Raw genomic sequence first — 14,486 nt, 5'->3', positions numbered from 1 at the left:
CCACTTATATGATGTGTTACATGTATTGATTTACATTTGTCGAATGAAGCCACCTTGGCTAGGGTGAGTGATTTTTTTTGATGTTTTATTCAATTTAGTTTGTAAGCTCTTTATTGATAATTTTTGCATTTATGTTCACCAAGTAATTTAGCTTACAGTTTTATTTGGTTGTTGTTTCTTTATCTGATTCCGTGTTACAGTGTGTCTGGCTATGTAAGAAGTTTTAAGACATTCCTTTTCTATTTTATGAAATAGTTTGACCATTGGTCTTTAAAAGTCTGGTAGACGCTGGGGATGGCGGATTCGGGGCCAGCCTAGTCTGCGTAGCAAGTTCCAGAATAGTCAGGCATATGTAGCGAGACCCTGTCTATACATAAATACATAAAATACATAAATACATAAATATATAGCCTCCAGTACACTTCACCAGTGAATCCACTTGGGCCTGGACATCAGTTGAGCTCATCAAGTGATGTAGCTCTCTTATTTTATTTTATATTTATTTGTGAGTGCGTGCATATCTTCTGCGTGCGTGAGAGAGAGAGAGAGAGAGAGAGAGAGAGAGAGATGCGCATGCGCAGGTGCCCCAAAAAAAGCCTGAAGGCACCACTGGATCCTGGAGGAGGAGCTACAGGCGGCTGTGAGTCACGTGACATGAGTATGGGGAACCAGAGCTGGGTCTTCTGGAAGACAACAGGCACTCTTAACCACTGAGACCTCTCTCCAGGCCCCTGTTTAAATTCTTTATCCTGCCTTGGTTTATTTTGTAGACCACATGCATCAGGAATCCTTGTATTACTTTTACAGTTTCCAACTTAATAAGATCATAGATTTTTAAAGTATGCCCTAATTGTTTTCTGAATTTCCCCGGTATCTGTTGTAAAGTCTTTTCCGTTTTTTTAGGTTTTTTTTGTTTTTCATTATTAATTTGGGCCGTCTTTCATTTTCTTAGTTTGGCCAGGTTTTGCCTATCTTGTTTTTATCTCTCTGCTTCATTGATTCTCCCTTCAGTAATTTCTAGCTTGATATTATTTCTTTTCTTTTTTTTTAAAGATTTATTTATTCATTTATTATATATAAGTACACTGTAGCTGTCTTCAGACACACCAGAAGAGGGCATCGGGTCTCCTTACAGATGGTTGTGAGCCACCATGTGGTTGCTGGGAATTGAACTCAGGACCTCTGGAAGAGCAGTCGGGTGCTCTTAACCGCTGAGCCATCTCTCCAGCCCGATATTATTTCTTTTCATATACTAATTTTATGTTCAACTTGTTCCTCCCCTCGGGGCGATCATTATTTGAGATCTCTTTAATTGATAATGTAGGCAGTGCAGCCCTGAGCTTGCACTCACTCCCCCTCCCCCTCCCCCTCCCCCTCTCTCTCAGAACTGCTCTCCCTGTATCCTGCAAAATCTCACATGATGTGTTCATTTTCATTCGATGTAGGAATGTTTTTGTTTCCTCATTTCTTCAGTGATCCGTTCTTCATATAGTCGTGTGTTGTTTGATCCTCATGGGTCCGTGTATGCTGTACTCATGGGTCCGTGTATGCTGTATAGCTTCTCTTGCTTCTCTTACTGTTGATTTCCATTTTACTCCATTGTGGTCAAACACAGGAGATGATTTCCACATTTGCTCTGTATCCATCACACGTCCTCTTTTAGGGGAAGTCCCAGAGGCTGCTGAGAATTCTGTGTATTCAGATTATAAAATGTCTATAAAGGTCTCTTAGTCCCACTTGGTCTATGATGTTATTTAACTCAGTCACATATTTTTCCTTGGAATGACCTGTCTATTGTGGAAGGTGGTTTTGAGATAACCCAGCATTATTGTGTTGAGGTTCATATATGACCTTACAACTATTAGCATTTGTTATATAAAATTGAGTACACTCATGTTTGGTGCATACATGTTTAGAATTATAATATCCTTTGGATGGTCTGTTCTCTTTCGTCAGTATAAAGTGACATTCTTTATCTCTTCTGACTAGTTTGAAGTGAATTCCGTCAGGTAATAGAGCAATGACACCTGCTTGTTTACTAGGTCCATTTGCTTGGATATTTTTTCCCCTTTATCCTAAGGTAGTATTTGTCTTGATGGAAGGTCTGTTTCTCAGACACGGCAAATACACGGGACCTAATTTTTAATCCGATGTGTTAGTCTGTGTTTTTAGGGACTTGAGACCATTGCTGTTCAGAACTACTATTGACACGTGTGTATTCATTTGTGTCACTTGTTGACTGTGTGGTGGCTGGAGTTGTCTTCATCCTTATTTGATTACTCAATAATCAATAGTCAATAATCAATAATCAATAGTCACAGTGTCGCCTTTTCTGTCTTGAAGCCTCATAGATGTGTTCGTCCTCCTTTCTAGTCTGAAGGATTCCTTCAGGTATCTTCTGCAGAGCTCAACTAGTGGCCATAAGTTCCTTAAACTCTTTTTAACCACAAAAAGTTATTCATTTTCCTTCAACTAAGGGCCCTAAAGCCCGCCTGCCTTTTAGAGTTTCTGTTGAAGAACCTCTTATGTTGAGCCTGTCTTTAGATGGAACCTGGTGTCTCTCTCATGCATCTTTCCATGTGCATTCCTGTTCTGTCTGTTTACTATTTTAACTACAATGCGATATGACTTTTTTAAAAGACGTATTTGTTTATTTTATGTATATGAGAGCTCTATCTACATGTACACCTTCCTGCCCAAAGTGGGTATCAGATCCCACTACAGATGGTTGTGAGCCACCATGTGGTTGCTGGGAGTTGAACTCGGGACCTCTGGAAGAGCAGTCAGTGCTCTTAACCGCTGAGCCACCTCTCCAGTCCATGATATGACTTTTTTTTTTTTTTTTTTTTTGCTCCTGGTCTTTGGTGTTTTAACCGCCACATGTAACTCTTTCCCTGGAATGTGGGGAATTTTTCCGCTATGACTTTATTGACAATGTTTTCTATGCTTTTAGCATGAAGTTCTATTTCCTCTATGCCCGTAGTTTGTAGATTTGGTCTTCTCAGGGTGTCCCGTAGGTTTTAAAAGTTCTGTTCAGGCCATCTTGTGAAATATAGACCTTTACAGTCTGAGAGGTTAAATTTCTCTACCCTGTCTTCAAGCACTGATATTCTTTCGTCTCCATCGCCCACGCCTTTGCTGAAGCTTTCCCTAGAGTTTCTCATTTGCTTTGTTTCATTTTTCATTTCCAATATCCCACTGGGTTTTTCTTCAGTACTTCTCTCTCTACTGACTTCAACTCTCATGATATACGAATTATGTTCGTCTAACGTTCCTTACTGGGACTGAAGCACATACCTGTGTGTGGTCACTGGTTGAATTCTTTTTAAATTGCCCTGATTCTTTCTGCAAAAGTGTTTTTAACGCTCAATAAGGACCATATTTCAGTAGGGCCAAGTTGTCATTTTTTCTCTACTACACTGGTGACTAGGACAATCCCCAGGCTCAGTCCCCAAGATCCCCCTGAAACTAGTATACTGTCTTCAAAATGGCTACTATCAGAGGGTATGCTTGCTACGAAAATACAGTAATCATCAAAGGGGGGGAAAAAACCTTGAAAATCAATCATTTTAGGATGTACACCACTGTGTGGGACGATACATCAACTACCACGGAGAGTGGGAGAAAGAGCCTCAGGCCGATTGATGATCAGTACCTGATTACGGAGGCTAAGTGTGAATAGGAGAGGGGACAGCAGGAGGGATGCGTCAGTTTGGGCTGCTGGTAAAACGGAAAGACATTCAGATAAGCTACAACCATCCCAGTTCTCAGGAGGCTGACACGGAGAGCCCCTACAAACCAGGGCAAGCCTGTGTTCCTTGGAAAGGGAAAATGAGAAAGAAAAGAGAGAGGTGGAGGACACAAGCAAAAGAGACCAAAGCTAAGTTGCTAAACCAGTGTTAATTTACCAGTGTTCATATTCCCTGGTGCTAAATACGCAAGAATAAAGAGAGAGAGGGGCGAGCTGAGTGCAGGCTGGAGCTGAAGCTGCTTGCTCATCTCTGTGCTTCTTACTTGGGCTCCCTATGCATTCCTCTGTAAGGTTGGGTCACGGATGCTGGTTATACCCCTGGGTGATCCTTTAGGAGTCCAGTTGTCAATGATGCCCCCCAACCCGTGTAATCCTTCCCGACGTCCAGTTTGCTACCTGGAACATGCCCTTACAGACTCTGCTCCAACCAGGTCTCCATCCCATCAAATACTTCATAGTTCCAATCAAAGTTTCTTCCTACAAGTCTAGCGGCATTGTGGCCAAGTCTCAACAGGTAGCCCTATGACACTAGCTCTGAGTTTTCTAAGAGCAAGACCTAAGAGGTCTCAGCCACCATCACCACGGAGTCAACAGAGGTCTTTTTAGAATGGTGTCTCACGACTTCCTAGTGATGGAAAGAGTTTTCCTGGAGCCTCCCCTCCTCCCTCTGCCAGGGTTTCTCTACATCCCTCATCTGACCTCTCCCCATCTCTCTGACACCACTGACACACAGAGGAAGATTTTGAATGCTTATCACTGAAAGTTCAAGTACCTTCTGAGCCTCGCTGTGCTAAAACACAATTCTTATCACCACTGGATTCTTATTCCTCTCACTGGAAGTGGAATAGTTCCTCAAACCAAACCAATTCCCTAGGGTTTCATCTCCTGCTTCGGGAAGTCCCCTGACTTGCTTTGGTATCAAAACTGACGGTAAACCAAGCCATCAGCACTTCAAAAGCCACCATCCAGCTTCCCCTGTGTGATGCCTACAGAACCCAGCAGAGCACCCCTGTCTCCTGTCCTCCACCTTCCTCCCCACACACTCCTGAAGGGTTCTTGAGAACCCCTGTGGTTTCCATGAGGCGGCAGGCCCTCTAGCATTCAGGCAACAGTGAGCAGAATCCCCCCCAACACCCCTAAGCAAGCACTGTGGTCTACTCTGAACTAGAGGGGAAACTTTGCTGAAGTGAAACTCCAGCATCATACTCTTTATAACCATGGGAACCACCACTGACACACAGAGGACGACCTCAAGCACAGGGGAAGTGGTGGACTTCTGAGGCTACAGACAAGGGAGGAACCACCAGGACGTTGCAGAAATCCCCTTTGATGGAAAGACCTTTCCCTACAGCATTGCCCACCCAGTGTTTCCTCTTACCTGTCCATCAACTTATCTTTTTAAAGATTCATTTCTTTTACTTCATATGTATGGGTGTTTTGCCTGCGTGTATATCCGTGCACTGTGTGTGCACAGGGCATGAGGAGGCCAAAAGAAAAGGCCATTAGATCATCTGGAACTGGAGTTATGGATGGTTGTGAACTGTCATGTGGTTGCTGGGGATGAAACCTTGGGCCTCTGCAAGGGCTATAAGTACTCTTAACCTCTGAGCCATCTCTCCAGCCCCTATGTCATTATCTCTGGAATATTTATTATATGCCGGGCATCTGCTGGATGCCAGGATCACTGAATGACTGCAATAAAAGAGTGGCCTAGTGGAGCTGGTGGGTGTACGCTTCAATACTCCAGTTGACCTACAACAGGGCTGTGTGAAACGTAAGAACAGGACAAGTCACAGAAGAGGAGTCTTCCCCCTCTACTTTTACCTGCTAATTCACTCCTCCTATAGATATTAGTTCATATTAGCTATAAAACTTACCAGGTTTCACTGTGAGATCGCTATCCATATTTTGCCTCCTTCTGGCTTTTCCTGCCTTTCCTTCTGCCTTCCGCCCTATTGGTCTCTCTACTCCCGGGTCTCATTTGTTTCTATGCACGAGAAAAAGCACAGGCGTCTTCCTGTGTCACCTTCATTTCACTTAAATGTGGCCGTGATCTCCAGTCTCAGTGATTTTCCTGAAAATCCAATACTCAACTACATATGCTTCTCCCCAAAGCCCTTCCCCCACTGCTCACTTTGGCCCCTCCCCCCCCAAATTTCCGAAACCAGGAGTAATTCATGTGCCAGCTCTCCTTCAACAACTCGTGGCCAGCATCATCAGACACAGCCTTTCCCATCAGCCTGAGGGTAGTCTCTGATGAGGAGGCTCCCAGGTCGGAGTGGGCGGCCAGAATGAAATCTTTTGTCCAAGTACCTGACATTGACCCATTTTTACTCATTTTACTATATATTCCCAAAATAGTGCCTCCATTGAGTTATTAATTTCTTTGGAAGACCCGGGCTCCCTCCTCAGAGATTTTACAGACGTTGAGTACAATGGCTTCCTTTTACTGAGGAGGAAACAGACACCTGGAAAGATACCTGCCCTCGGTGTGTGCCCCTGCCAGTTACAAGGAAGCAGGATCAGATGAGGAAGAGGTTAGACTCTGCCCCAGTGTTCTTTCCTGTATAGGTCTCAGCTGCCTGTGCCATTTGCATAGTATGTGCTGTCTCCCTTTAAAAAAACAAAACAAGGGTTGGGGATTTAGCTCAGTGGTAGAGCGCTTGCCTAGCGAGCGCAAGGCCCTGGGTTCGGTCCCCAGCTCCGAGGGAAAACAAAACAAAACAAAACAAAACCATGTCCGACTCTAGTCCCCGTTGTCTCAGGTTGTACTCTTCTTTGTAAGAGGGTCACTACAGATGTGATTAGCTAAGATGGGGGCACCCTTGATCAGGAGGGTCACTTCCTCCTAATCCATCAGAGCAGGTATCCCCAAGGGAAGATAACTCGAAGACACAAGTCATAGACCTCCCTGTGGTAATGAAGCAGGCTAGAAACTATGGAACTGAAAGCCAGGACACATCAGAGACTCTTAGTGGCACCGGATGCTATACAAACCACATCCTCTCTAGATCCTCCAAGACAGCAAGGTCCTGTTCCCACGCCTCCCGCAGCATTTCACTTTCTGGTGTCTCAATGAGGTCCTACCTTCCTCTTACCACTTGGGTCTGCTTTACCTCAAGACTGCCTGTCCCCCACAGTGGTCAGAACCACCTTGTTCTGCCAGAGCCCTGCAAGGATCCCCTCTTCCACGAAGCTCCCAAAGAGAGCTCTGTTGGCCCAGTAGGGGGTCGTTAGTCTGCTTCTTCAGGGTTACTGACACCGTGCTCCCTAGTGGGCCTCGTGGCTTGCTGCATCTCTGTCTGCTGTTTTGTTTACAAATCTTACTTTCCAGATTGGTTCTCAGGGACTTCAGGACGGTACTGACGGAGAAGAGACTTGAAATGACAGAACTGGTGTCGGTCGTAAAGGATCTTCCTCACAGGTGTGCTTGGGAAGCATTAAGTCACCCAAAGTAGACTTTAGGAAGGGAGCACTGGCTCCAAAGTACACGGAAGAGAGGAAGGACGCTGTCCGGGCCTGTTTGAGGTAGGTGAGATTTAGGATGTTAAGGCTGCTAGTGTTTGTCTACGAAGACTGATGGACAGTTAGACTCTATTCCCAGAACGAGTGGAGAGGGTCCGAAGTACAAATGGCCATGAGGCTCATCTCAGTGTCAGAGAACATGACTCTAAGGGCAGCTTAGAGCAGGAGGTAGCACAGGGTTAGAGCCACCATTAACACCTAGCCTGCCATTAACTACCCATTTGTGCTCATGCAAAAAATAAATAAATAAATAAAAGAATAAAAATAAATAAAAATCTTAAATCTCCCAAGTGGGCAAGATGGCCCTGTAACAACTACTAGAAAAGCACAACGCTGATGTACTCAAGAAATAATTCTGAGTCAAGCAGTGGTGGCCCAGGCCTTCAATCCCAGCTCTTGGGAGGCAGAGACAGGTGGGCCTCTGTGACTTCCAGGCCAGCCTGGTCTACAGAGTGAGTCCAGGACAGGCAGAGTTACACAGAGAAACTCTGTCTTGAAAAAAAAACCAAAATAATAATAATAATAATAATAATAATAATAATAACAACAACAACAACAATGACAAGAACAACAACAACAACCCTGGCAATGTCTTGCTATGTTAATCTCCCATCTGCACTGGCCAGTCTTGCAGTCTCCTGTGTCTGTTCAAATTGTTCAAAGTGGAACCTAGGGACTGGACCTGAAATAAACCTCAAGGTGACAGCCTATGAGGCGTGCACAAGCCTGAGGTGTAGTATATAAGTTACTAAAACCATCTATTCCTGGACAGCTCCTCTACAGACATTAGCCAGAGCGGAACACACGCTGTGCTTTAAAAAAAAAAAAAAAAGCTTTTGTTTTCCATTTATTAATCTTTGAATGTCCAGAGTGATTTCTCACTAAGAAGGCATATGAACATTAACTCTAGAATAGTATCAGACTCTTCTCAGGGTTGTTTCACACCCTGGAGCAGAGGGTCTTCAGAATCGATAAACCCAGCCAGACCAACAAATGGAAAGGGGATGAAATGACTGCAGGGTGGAGTGTCTCGAGGCAAGCCTGACATCTGAGTTCAAGCCCAGACACCAGAAAGTGAGGAGCTGTGGGAGAGGTGGGGACAGGATCTTGCTGTCTTGGAGGATCTAGGGAGAATATGGTTTGTGTAGCATCCGGTGTCACTAAAAGTCTCTGATGTGTCCTGGCTTTCAGTTCCATAGTTTCCCACTTTATTACCACAGGGAGCTCTTGACTTGTGTCTTCGCATTATCTTCCCACGGGCACACCTGCTCTGATGGATTAGGACGTGACCCTGATCAGGGTCAACTGATCAGTTGATCAACTGTGCCCTCCTGCAAAGGTGGAAGGAGGGACCCAACTGCACAAAGTTGTCCTCTGACTTCCACATCATGTACCCCACGATGCAACAAGGTAAACATCTGGGAAGAGGAGTGGCACACTTGGGCATACGCACACCCACAGAGTAACAAGAAATAACTTGTCTACAAAATAAAGGAAAGAGAAATCAGTTGGTTCCTGGCCTGGGGTAGGGGTGAACTGACTCAGGAGGCCCGAGCATCCTACCTTTCTTTCAAAAACTCTTCAAACTCCTTGCAGTTCTTACGGCCATTGTTCAGATGCTGGATGATGCTGTCGTAGCCAACGGTGCTGAGAATGTCCGTGCTCTGTTGAGATAAACGACGTGGCGTCAGGCTGAGGAGAAGCATGAAGGACAGGTGGGCAGAAGGGACAGCAAGGCCACAGTGGGACTTCACTGGTTCACTTTTACAAAGCCGCGTGACCACGGAGAATACAGAAAAGAAGTCGAGATAAGCATCTGGGAAGAATACTTCAAACGATGAAGCTGAAAGGGCCACGGAACAGGAGGGACAAAACAGAGGGGTAAGAGACATAAGGATATTCTCTGCTTCTATCCATTTGCCTGTAAAATCCATGATGTCCTCACTTTTCAATGTCATCCTAGGTGAGGTAACTCAGACCCAAAAGGACATGCCTGGTGTGTACTCACTGATCAGTGGGTAGTAGCCAAAAGGTAACGGAATATCCACGATACAACCCGCAGACAGAAAGAAGTGTGACACGCAGAAAGGCCCAACTGAGGATACTTCAATCCCACTTAGAAGGGAGGAAAGGTAGGGTTTGCAACCCCAATAAGAACAACAATACCAACCAAACCAGAGCTCCCAGGGATTAAACCACCATCCAGAGAGTACACATTGGGCAGACCCATGGCTCCAACTGCATATGTAGCAGAGGATGGCCTTGTTGGGCACCAATGGGAGGAGAAGCCCTTGGTCCTGCCAAGGCTGGACTCCCCCCACCCACCCAGTGTGGGGGAATGTCAGGGCAGGGGGACAGGAAGGGGTGGGTGGTTGGGAAGGGGGAGCACCCTCATAGAAGAAGAGGGAGGAGGGATGGGATAGGGGGTTTATGGACAGGAAACCGGAAAAGCAGATAACATTTGAAATGGAAATAAAAAAATATCTAATAAAAAATAGAAAAAATACAAAGAAAAAAAAAGAAGAGGGAAGGAAATAATCAAAGGAGGCAGAGGGAGGGAGGGACCTGGGTGGGAGAAGGGAAGGAGAGGGGAAAAGAAAAGCAGGATCAGTATGGGAGGAAAGAACAGAAACCCAGAGGGCCGAGGGAACAGATAGATAAGCAGCATTGGGGGAAGATGTGGAGACCCTCTAGAAAGGACAAGAGACCCGGAAGGTAAAAAAACTCTCAGGACTCAAGGGGTGTGACCTTAGCCACAACACTGGGGCAAGGAAACTCGAAGAGTCCACCTCCAGTAGACAGACCGGACCTCAAGCAGAGGGACGGGGTTACTAACCCACAGTCAAAATTTCTGACCCAGAACTGTTCCTGTCTGAAAGAACTGCATGAACAAAAAAGGAGGAGAGACTGAGGGAAAAGTGATCCAATGACCAGCCCAACATGGGATCCATCTCACTGGGGAGAGGGGTGGGCCACCAAAGCCTGACACTATGCTATGCTGTGCTTACAGACAGGAGCCTGACATGGCTGTCCTCCGAGAGGTCCTACCAGCAGCTGACTGAGACAGAAGCAGATACTTACCCCGACCATTGGACTGAAGTCGGGGACCCCTATGGTTGAATTAGGGGAAGAATTGAAGAAGCTGAATGGTAGGGCAACCCCATAGGAAAAGCAGCAGTATTAACTAACACAGACTCCAGGGAGCTCCCAGAGACTGAGCCACCAACCAGTAGCATACATGGGCCATGACAAGAACAAATATAGCCGAGGTCTGCCTGGTCTGGTTTCAGTAAGAGAAGATGCATTTTAACCCTTGAGAGCCTTGAGGCCCCAGGGAAGGGGGAGGTCTGGTGGGAGAAGCTCCCTTTTGGAGGCAATGGGAAGGAGGAATGGGATGAGGAACTGTGGGAGGGGGCACTGAGGGGAGATAACGACTGGAATGTAAATAAATAAAATAATAGGGGTTGGGGATTTAGCTCAGTGGTAGAGTGCTTGCCTAGGAAGCACAAGGCCCTGGGTTCGGTCCCCAGCTCCAAAAAAAAAAAAAAAATAATAATAATAATAATAATAATAATTTAAAGAGAGAGGGGGGACTAAGGTGTACTCAAGCCCCTTTCTCTGGGTACACTCACACCTAAGTCAGGCCAAGAGAGACAGCAGAAAGTTCCCACTCTAGCCCCTAGCTAGCTGTGTGCCTGTTCACTTTGCTTGGCAGGAGCTGACTCGAGCTACAGGCCCATTTAATCAGGCTCTTCACAGCATCAGCTCGCCCTTAAACCTGACACCAGAGGCCCTGACATCTCCTTCAGCCAGTTAGTGCTCTTGAAGGACTGTGGGGTATCTGTGAGAGGCCAGCAGGCAAGAAGAGCAAGGTCACAAACCAGAATGAAAGAAAAGTGGCCAATGGCCTGGTAGATGAGGAATGGGAGCCTGGGCCAGTGCCTGGGCCCACACATGGTTGCACTAGTTGGAGAAAATATTTAATTTTTAATTAGCAATTTCACTACCACCTCTTTAATGCGGTGTTTAGATTACTGTTTTCGACCCAAAGCTAGTCATTCTCTCAACTCTCACGCTTTCTGGAAGTCTCCTTGGGGTAGCCCAGTTCCCTCTTGTGAGTTCTTTTAATCTGGCATTTTTGTACTCACAGAGATGGCCTTTCTGTCCCCACTCTGCTGAATGTTGGAACAGAATACTGTCTCCACCCCTGAGCCCCTCACAGAAATGTCTCCCTTGATGTAATACACCTCACAAGCCTACAGCAGAAACTCCAGGATGAGCTCTCTCCTGAAACCCCTTTTGAATACATAAGATCTGAACAATGAAGCCAAGCCTCCTGGGACACGAACAAAGAAAACAAGGGTCATTGTCAGCTTCCTTTGTAAGCAGAAGTCTCTATTCCCACTCATTAAGAATGCTTTACTTCAGGGCTGGGGATTTAGCTCAGTGGTAGGCGCTTACCTAGGAAGCGCAAGGCCCTGGGTTCGGTCCCCAGCTCCGAAAAAAAGAACCAAAAAAAAAAAAAAAAAAAGAATGCTTTACTTCTCTCAGTTATGATATCTGGGAGGTGGTTTCCTTTTTCTTAATTAAAGGTACAGATAGTTTAGGTTTGGTGGGGCAAGGAATCTAGAACAGAGTTTCCCCAAAAACACAGACATCCCAACTTCCGGTCCTTAAAAAAAAAAAAAAAAAAGAACAGCTGCCCAGTCACTCAGGATCAAGAAGAAAGGAAACCAAGAAAGAAGCTACTCAGAAAAGAGGGTCACAGAGCATGAAAACTAACTGAATGCCAGAAGACTGGGAGGGATGCACCCGAGACAAGACTCACAGCCCCAAGGGAACCAAGGGACACTGCTGGAGAGTTCAGTGGGCAAAATGCTGGCCACAAAAATGGGGAAGAACTGAGTTCAATCCACAGCACCACACAGAAGTCAGGTGGAGTAACATGTACTCATAATCCCAGCCCTGGAGAGGCAGAGACAAGCAGATCCCCAGAGCCTGCAGACTAGCAAACCTAAACTAATCCTTAAGGGCCACAGGAGACTGTCCCAGTGAGCCACTGTCTCAACAGCACAAGGTGCACAGCTCCTGAGGGAAACTGCCAGAGGCTGGCCTCTCACATCTATATACACATGTACCTGCCCATTCACAAAGAGGGAAGGTGGGAGAGAGGGAGAGAGGGAGGGAGAGAGGGAGGGAGGAGGGAGGGACTATTAGCATATACTGTTTGGTGCGCAGTATCATCTCTTTTTTTCCTTTGAGAATGGGTCTCATGAAACTCAGATCAAACTGACTTACTTTATAGCCAAGTACGGCCCTCAACTTCTAATCCTTCTAACTCAGCGTCCCAAGAGCCAGAGTTACAGCCATTACACCTGGTACTGGGGATCAAATCTAGGACTGGTGCATGCTAGAGAAGTACTACCAACTGAACTATATCCCAAGCCCTAGTTATTCTATTGTCTAATAAAGTGGTCAATTCATTGTAGGTCATTATGCACAAGCATTGTCATTCACATGAATAACTTTTGACACACATTTAATGTCACACCAACCACCCACAAAATACTAGCAAACCTATAAGGTCAACCTGAGATCGTGTACTTGCAGTTAGCAAGTCTTCCACTCCAGGGAATCAGTAAAAATCATACACATAAGACAAACAAAAGTTAAAGATGAAGACAGTCTATAACATGGCCGTATGAAGAACATGTGTGATTAATACAGTAGAGAAAAGGCAGGGTAGGTCATAAGAGAAAGGTAGGCAGGTGGGATGGGGTCCTGCCATATTCCCCAGGCTGGCCTGAAATTGACAAGCCTCCTAACTTAGCCTTTCAGGTATTAGAATTACAGGTGTCTGTCACCACTCCTGGCCAAGAAATGGGATTTAAATGGAGTCCTTTAAAATAACCAGGTTCCGTGTGAAAAAAAAATATAAATGCATCTCAAAAGAAATGATGAAAATATCAGAATTTATGAGATGGGGCTCAACTGACAGGTTGCTTGTGTAGCTAGCTTGCAAAAGGCTGGTTTCAGTCCACAGAAACTATGCAAGGTGGCACATAGCTGTATTCCCAGCACTCTGGAAGAAGAACCAAGAGTTCAAGGTCAGCTTTGGCTATATTGTGTGTTAGAAGCCAGGCTGGAGTACAGCAGACCTCATGCAGATAGATAGATAGATAGATAGATAGATAGATAGATAGATAGATAGACAGACAGACAGACACACATACATAGATACATAGATAGATATATAGATGCATTGATACATAGATACCTACATAGATACATGGATAGATACATAGATACATATATAGATACATAGATACATAGACAGACAGACAATAGAAGTGAACAAAAGAAAAAGAGAGAGGTAGTCTTAAGAGCTCTGACCTAAGCTTTTACTTTAAGTAGCTCGAGAAAAAGAGCTAGATAAACTTACTAGAGCTAGCTTTTCTGTCACCTGCCGTGAGCAGCCTCTTATCCCACACCTGGGATTAAAGTAAAAGCATACTTACATTACATAATTGTGCTTTTAAAGAAATCAAAACTCTCACTGCAGTTTATTCCAAAGTAGTTTATATTTTTGTGACTTTAATATTTAATAAAAAGAGCTAGAAAACTTTAGTGGTAGAAAAAATTAAAATAGTGGAATGAAATAAAGATAAATAGAGAACACTGATTAAACCAAGTTGTCTTCTGAACAGTTAAATAAAATCAATAAGACAGGGGAGAATAAAATACAAATTGCCAATATCAGAATGAAAGTGTGAGCATCAATACAGATTTCTTTTTTTTTTCTTTCTTTTTTTTTTTTTTTTTTTCAGAGCTGGGGACCGAACCCAGGGCCTTGCGCTCGCTAGGCAAGCGCTCTACCACTGAATCCCCAACCCCCAGATTTCAATCAATGCAGATTCTACAGATGTAATAAGCTAAACCTAGCAGGTGTGGTAGCACACGTCTGTAATTCCAGCACTTAAGCAGCTGAGGCAGGGAAATTCAAGTTCAAAGCCAGCCTGAATAACATAGTGAAATATTATCCACCCCCCCAAAAGAAAACAAAAACAAAAACAGAAGATGGGGCTGGAGAGATTACTCAACAGTTGAGAGATCATGATGTCTTCACAGAACAAAAGTTCAGTTCCCAGTACCTGCACCGAGCAGCTCACAGGTCATTCCTGGAACTCTCAGTCCAAGAGAATCGAGCCAA

The 14,486-nt window shown here is 44.9% G+C and overlaps 1 protein-coding gene across 3 annotated transcripts in view; it reads right to left on the bottom strand.

The window, feature by feature from the left end:
- The window catches only part of Pstpip2 (proline-serine-threonine phosphatase-interacting protein 2), an 86,140-nt gene that overhangs the window by 39,063 nt on the left and 32,591 nt on the right, over positions 1 to 14,486 (bottom strand). For all 3 annotated transcript variants that reach the window (XR_005496027.2, XM_039096774.2, NM_001271281.1), the window contains exon 2: positions 8,840 to 8,940. Coding sequence is in view for 2 of the 3 variants with exons in the window: in XM_039096774.2 (XP_038952702.1) it covers positions 8,840 to 8,940 (101 nt within the window). In the remaining variant the exon portion in view is untranslated. The remainder of the gene's footprint in view (positions 1 to 8,839; positions 8,941 to 14,486) is intronic.

This window comes from Rattus norvegicus, chromosome 18 (assembly GCF_036323735.1).
Source record: "Rattus norvegicus strain BN/NHsdMcwi chromosome 18, GRCr8, whole genome shotgun sequence".
Lineage (NCBI taxonomy): Eukaryota > Metazoa > Chordata > Mammalia > Rodentia > Muridae > Rattus > Rattus norvegicus.
Note: the sequence above shows the minus strand (reverse complement) of the source record. Positions and strands in the feature narration are given on the sequence as shown.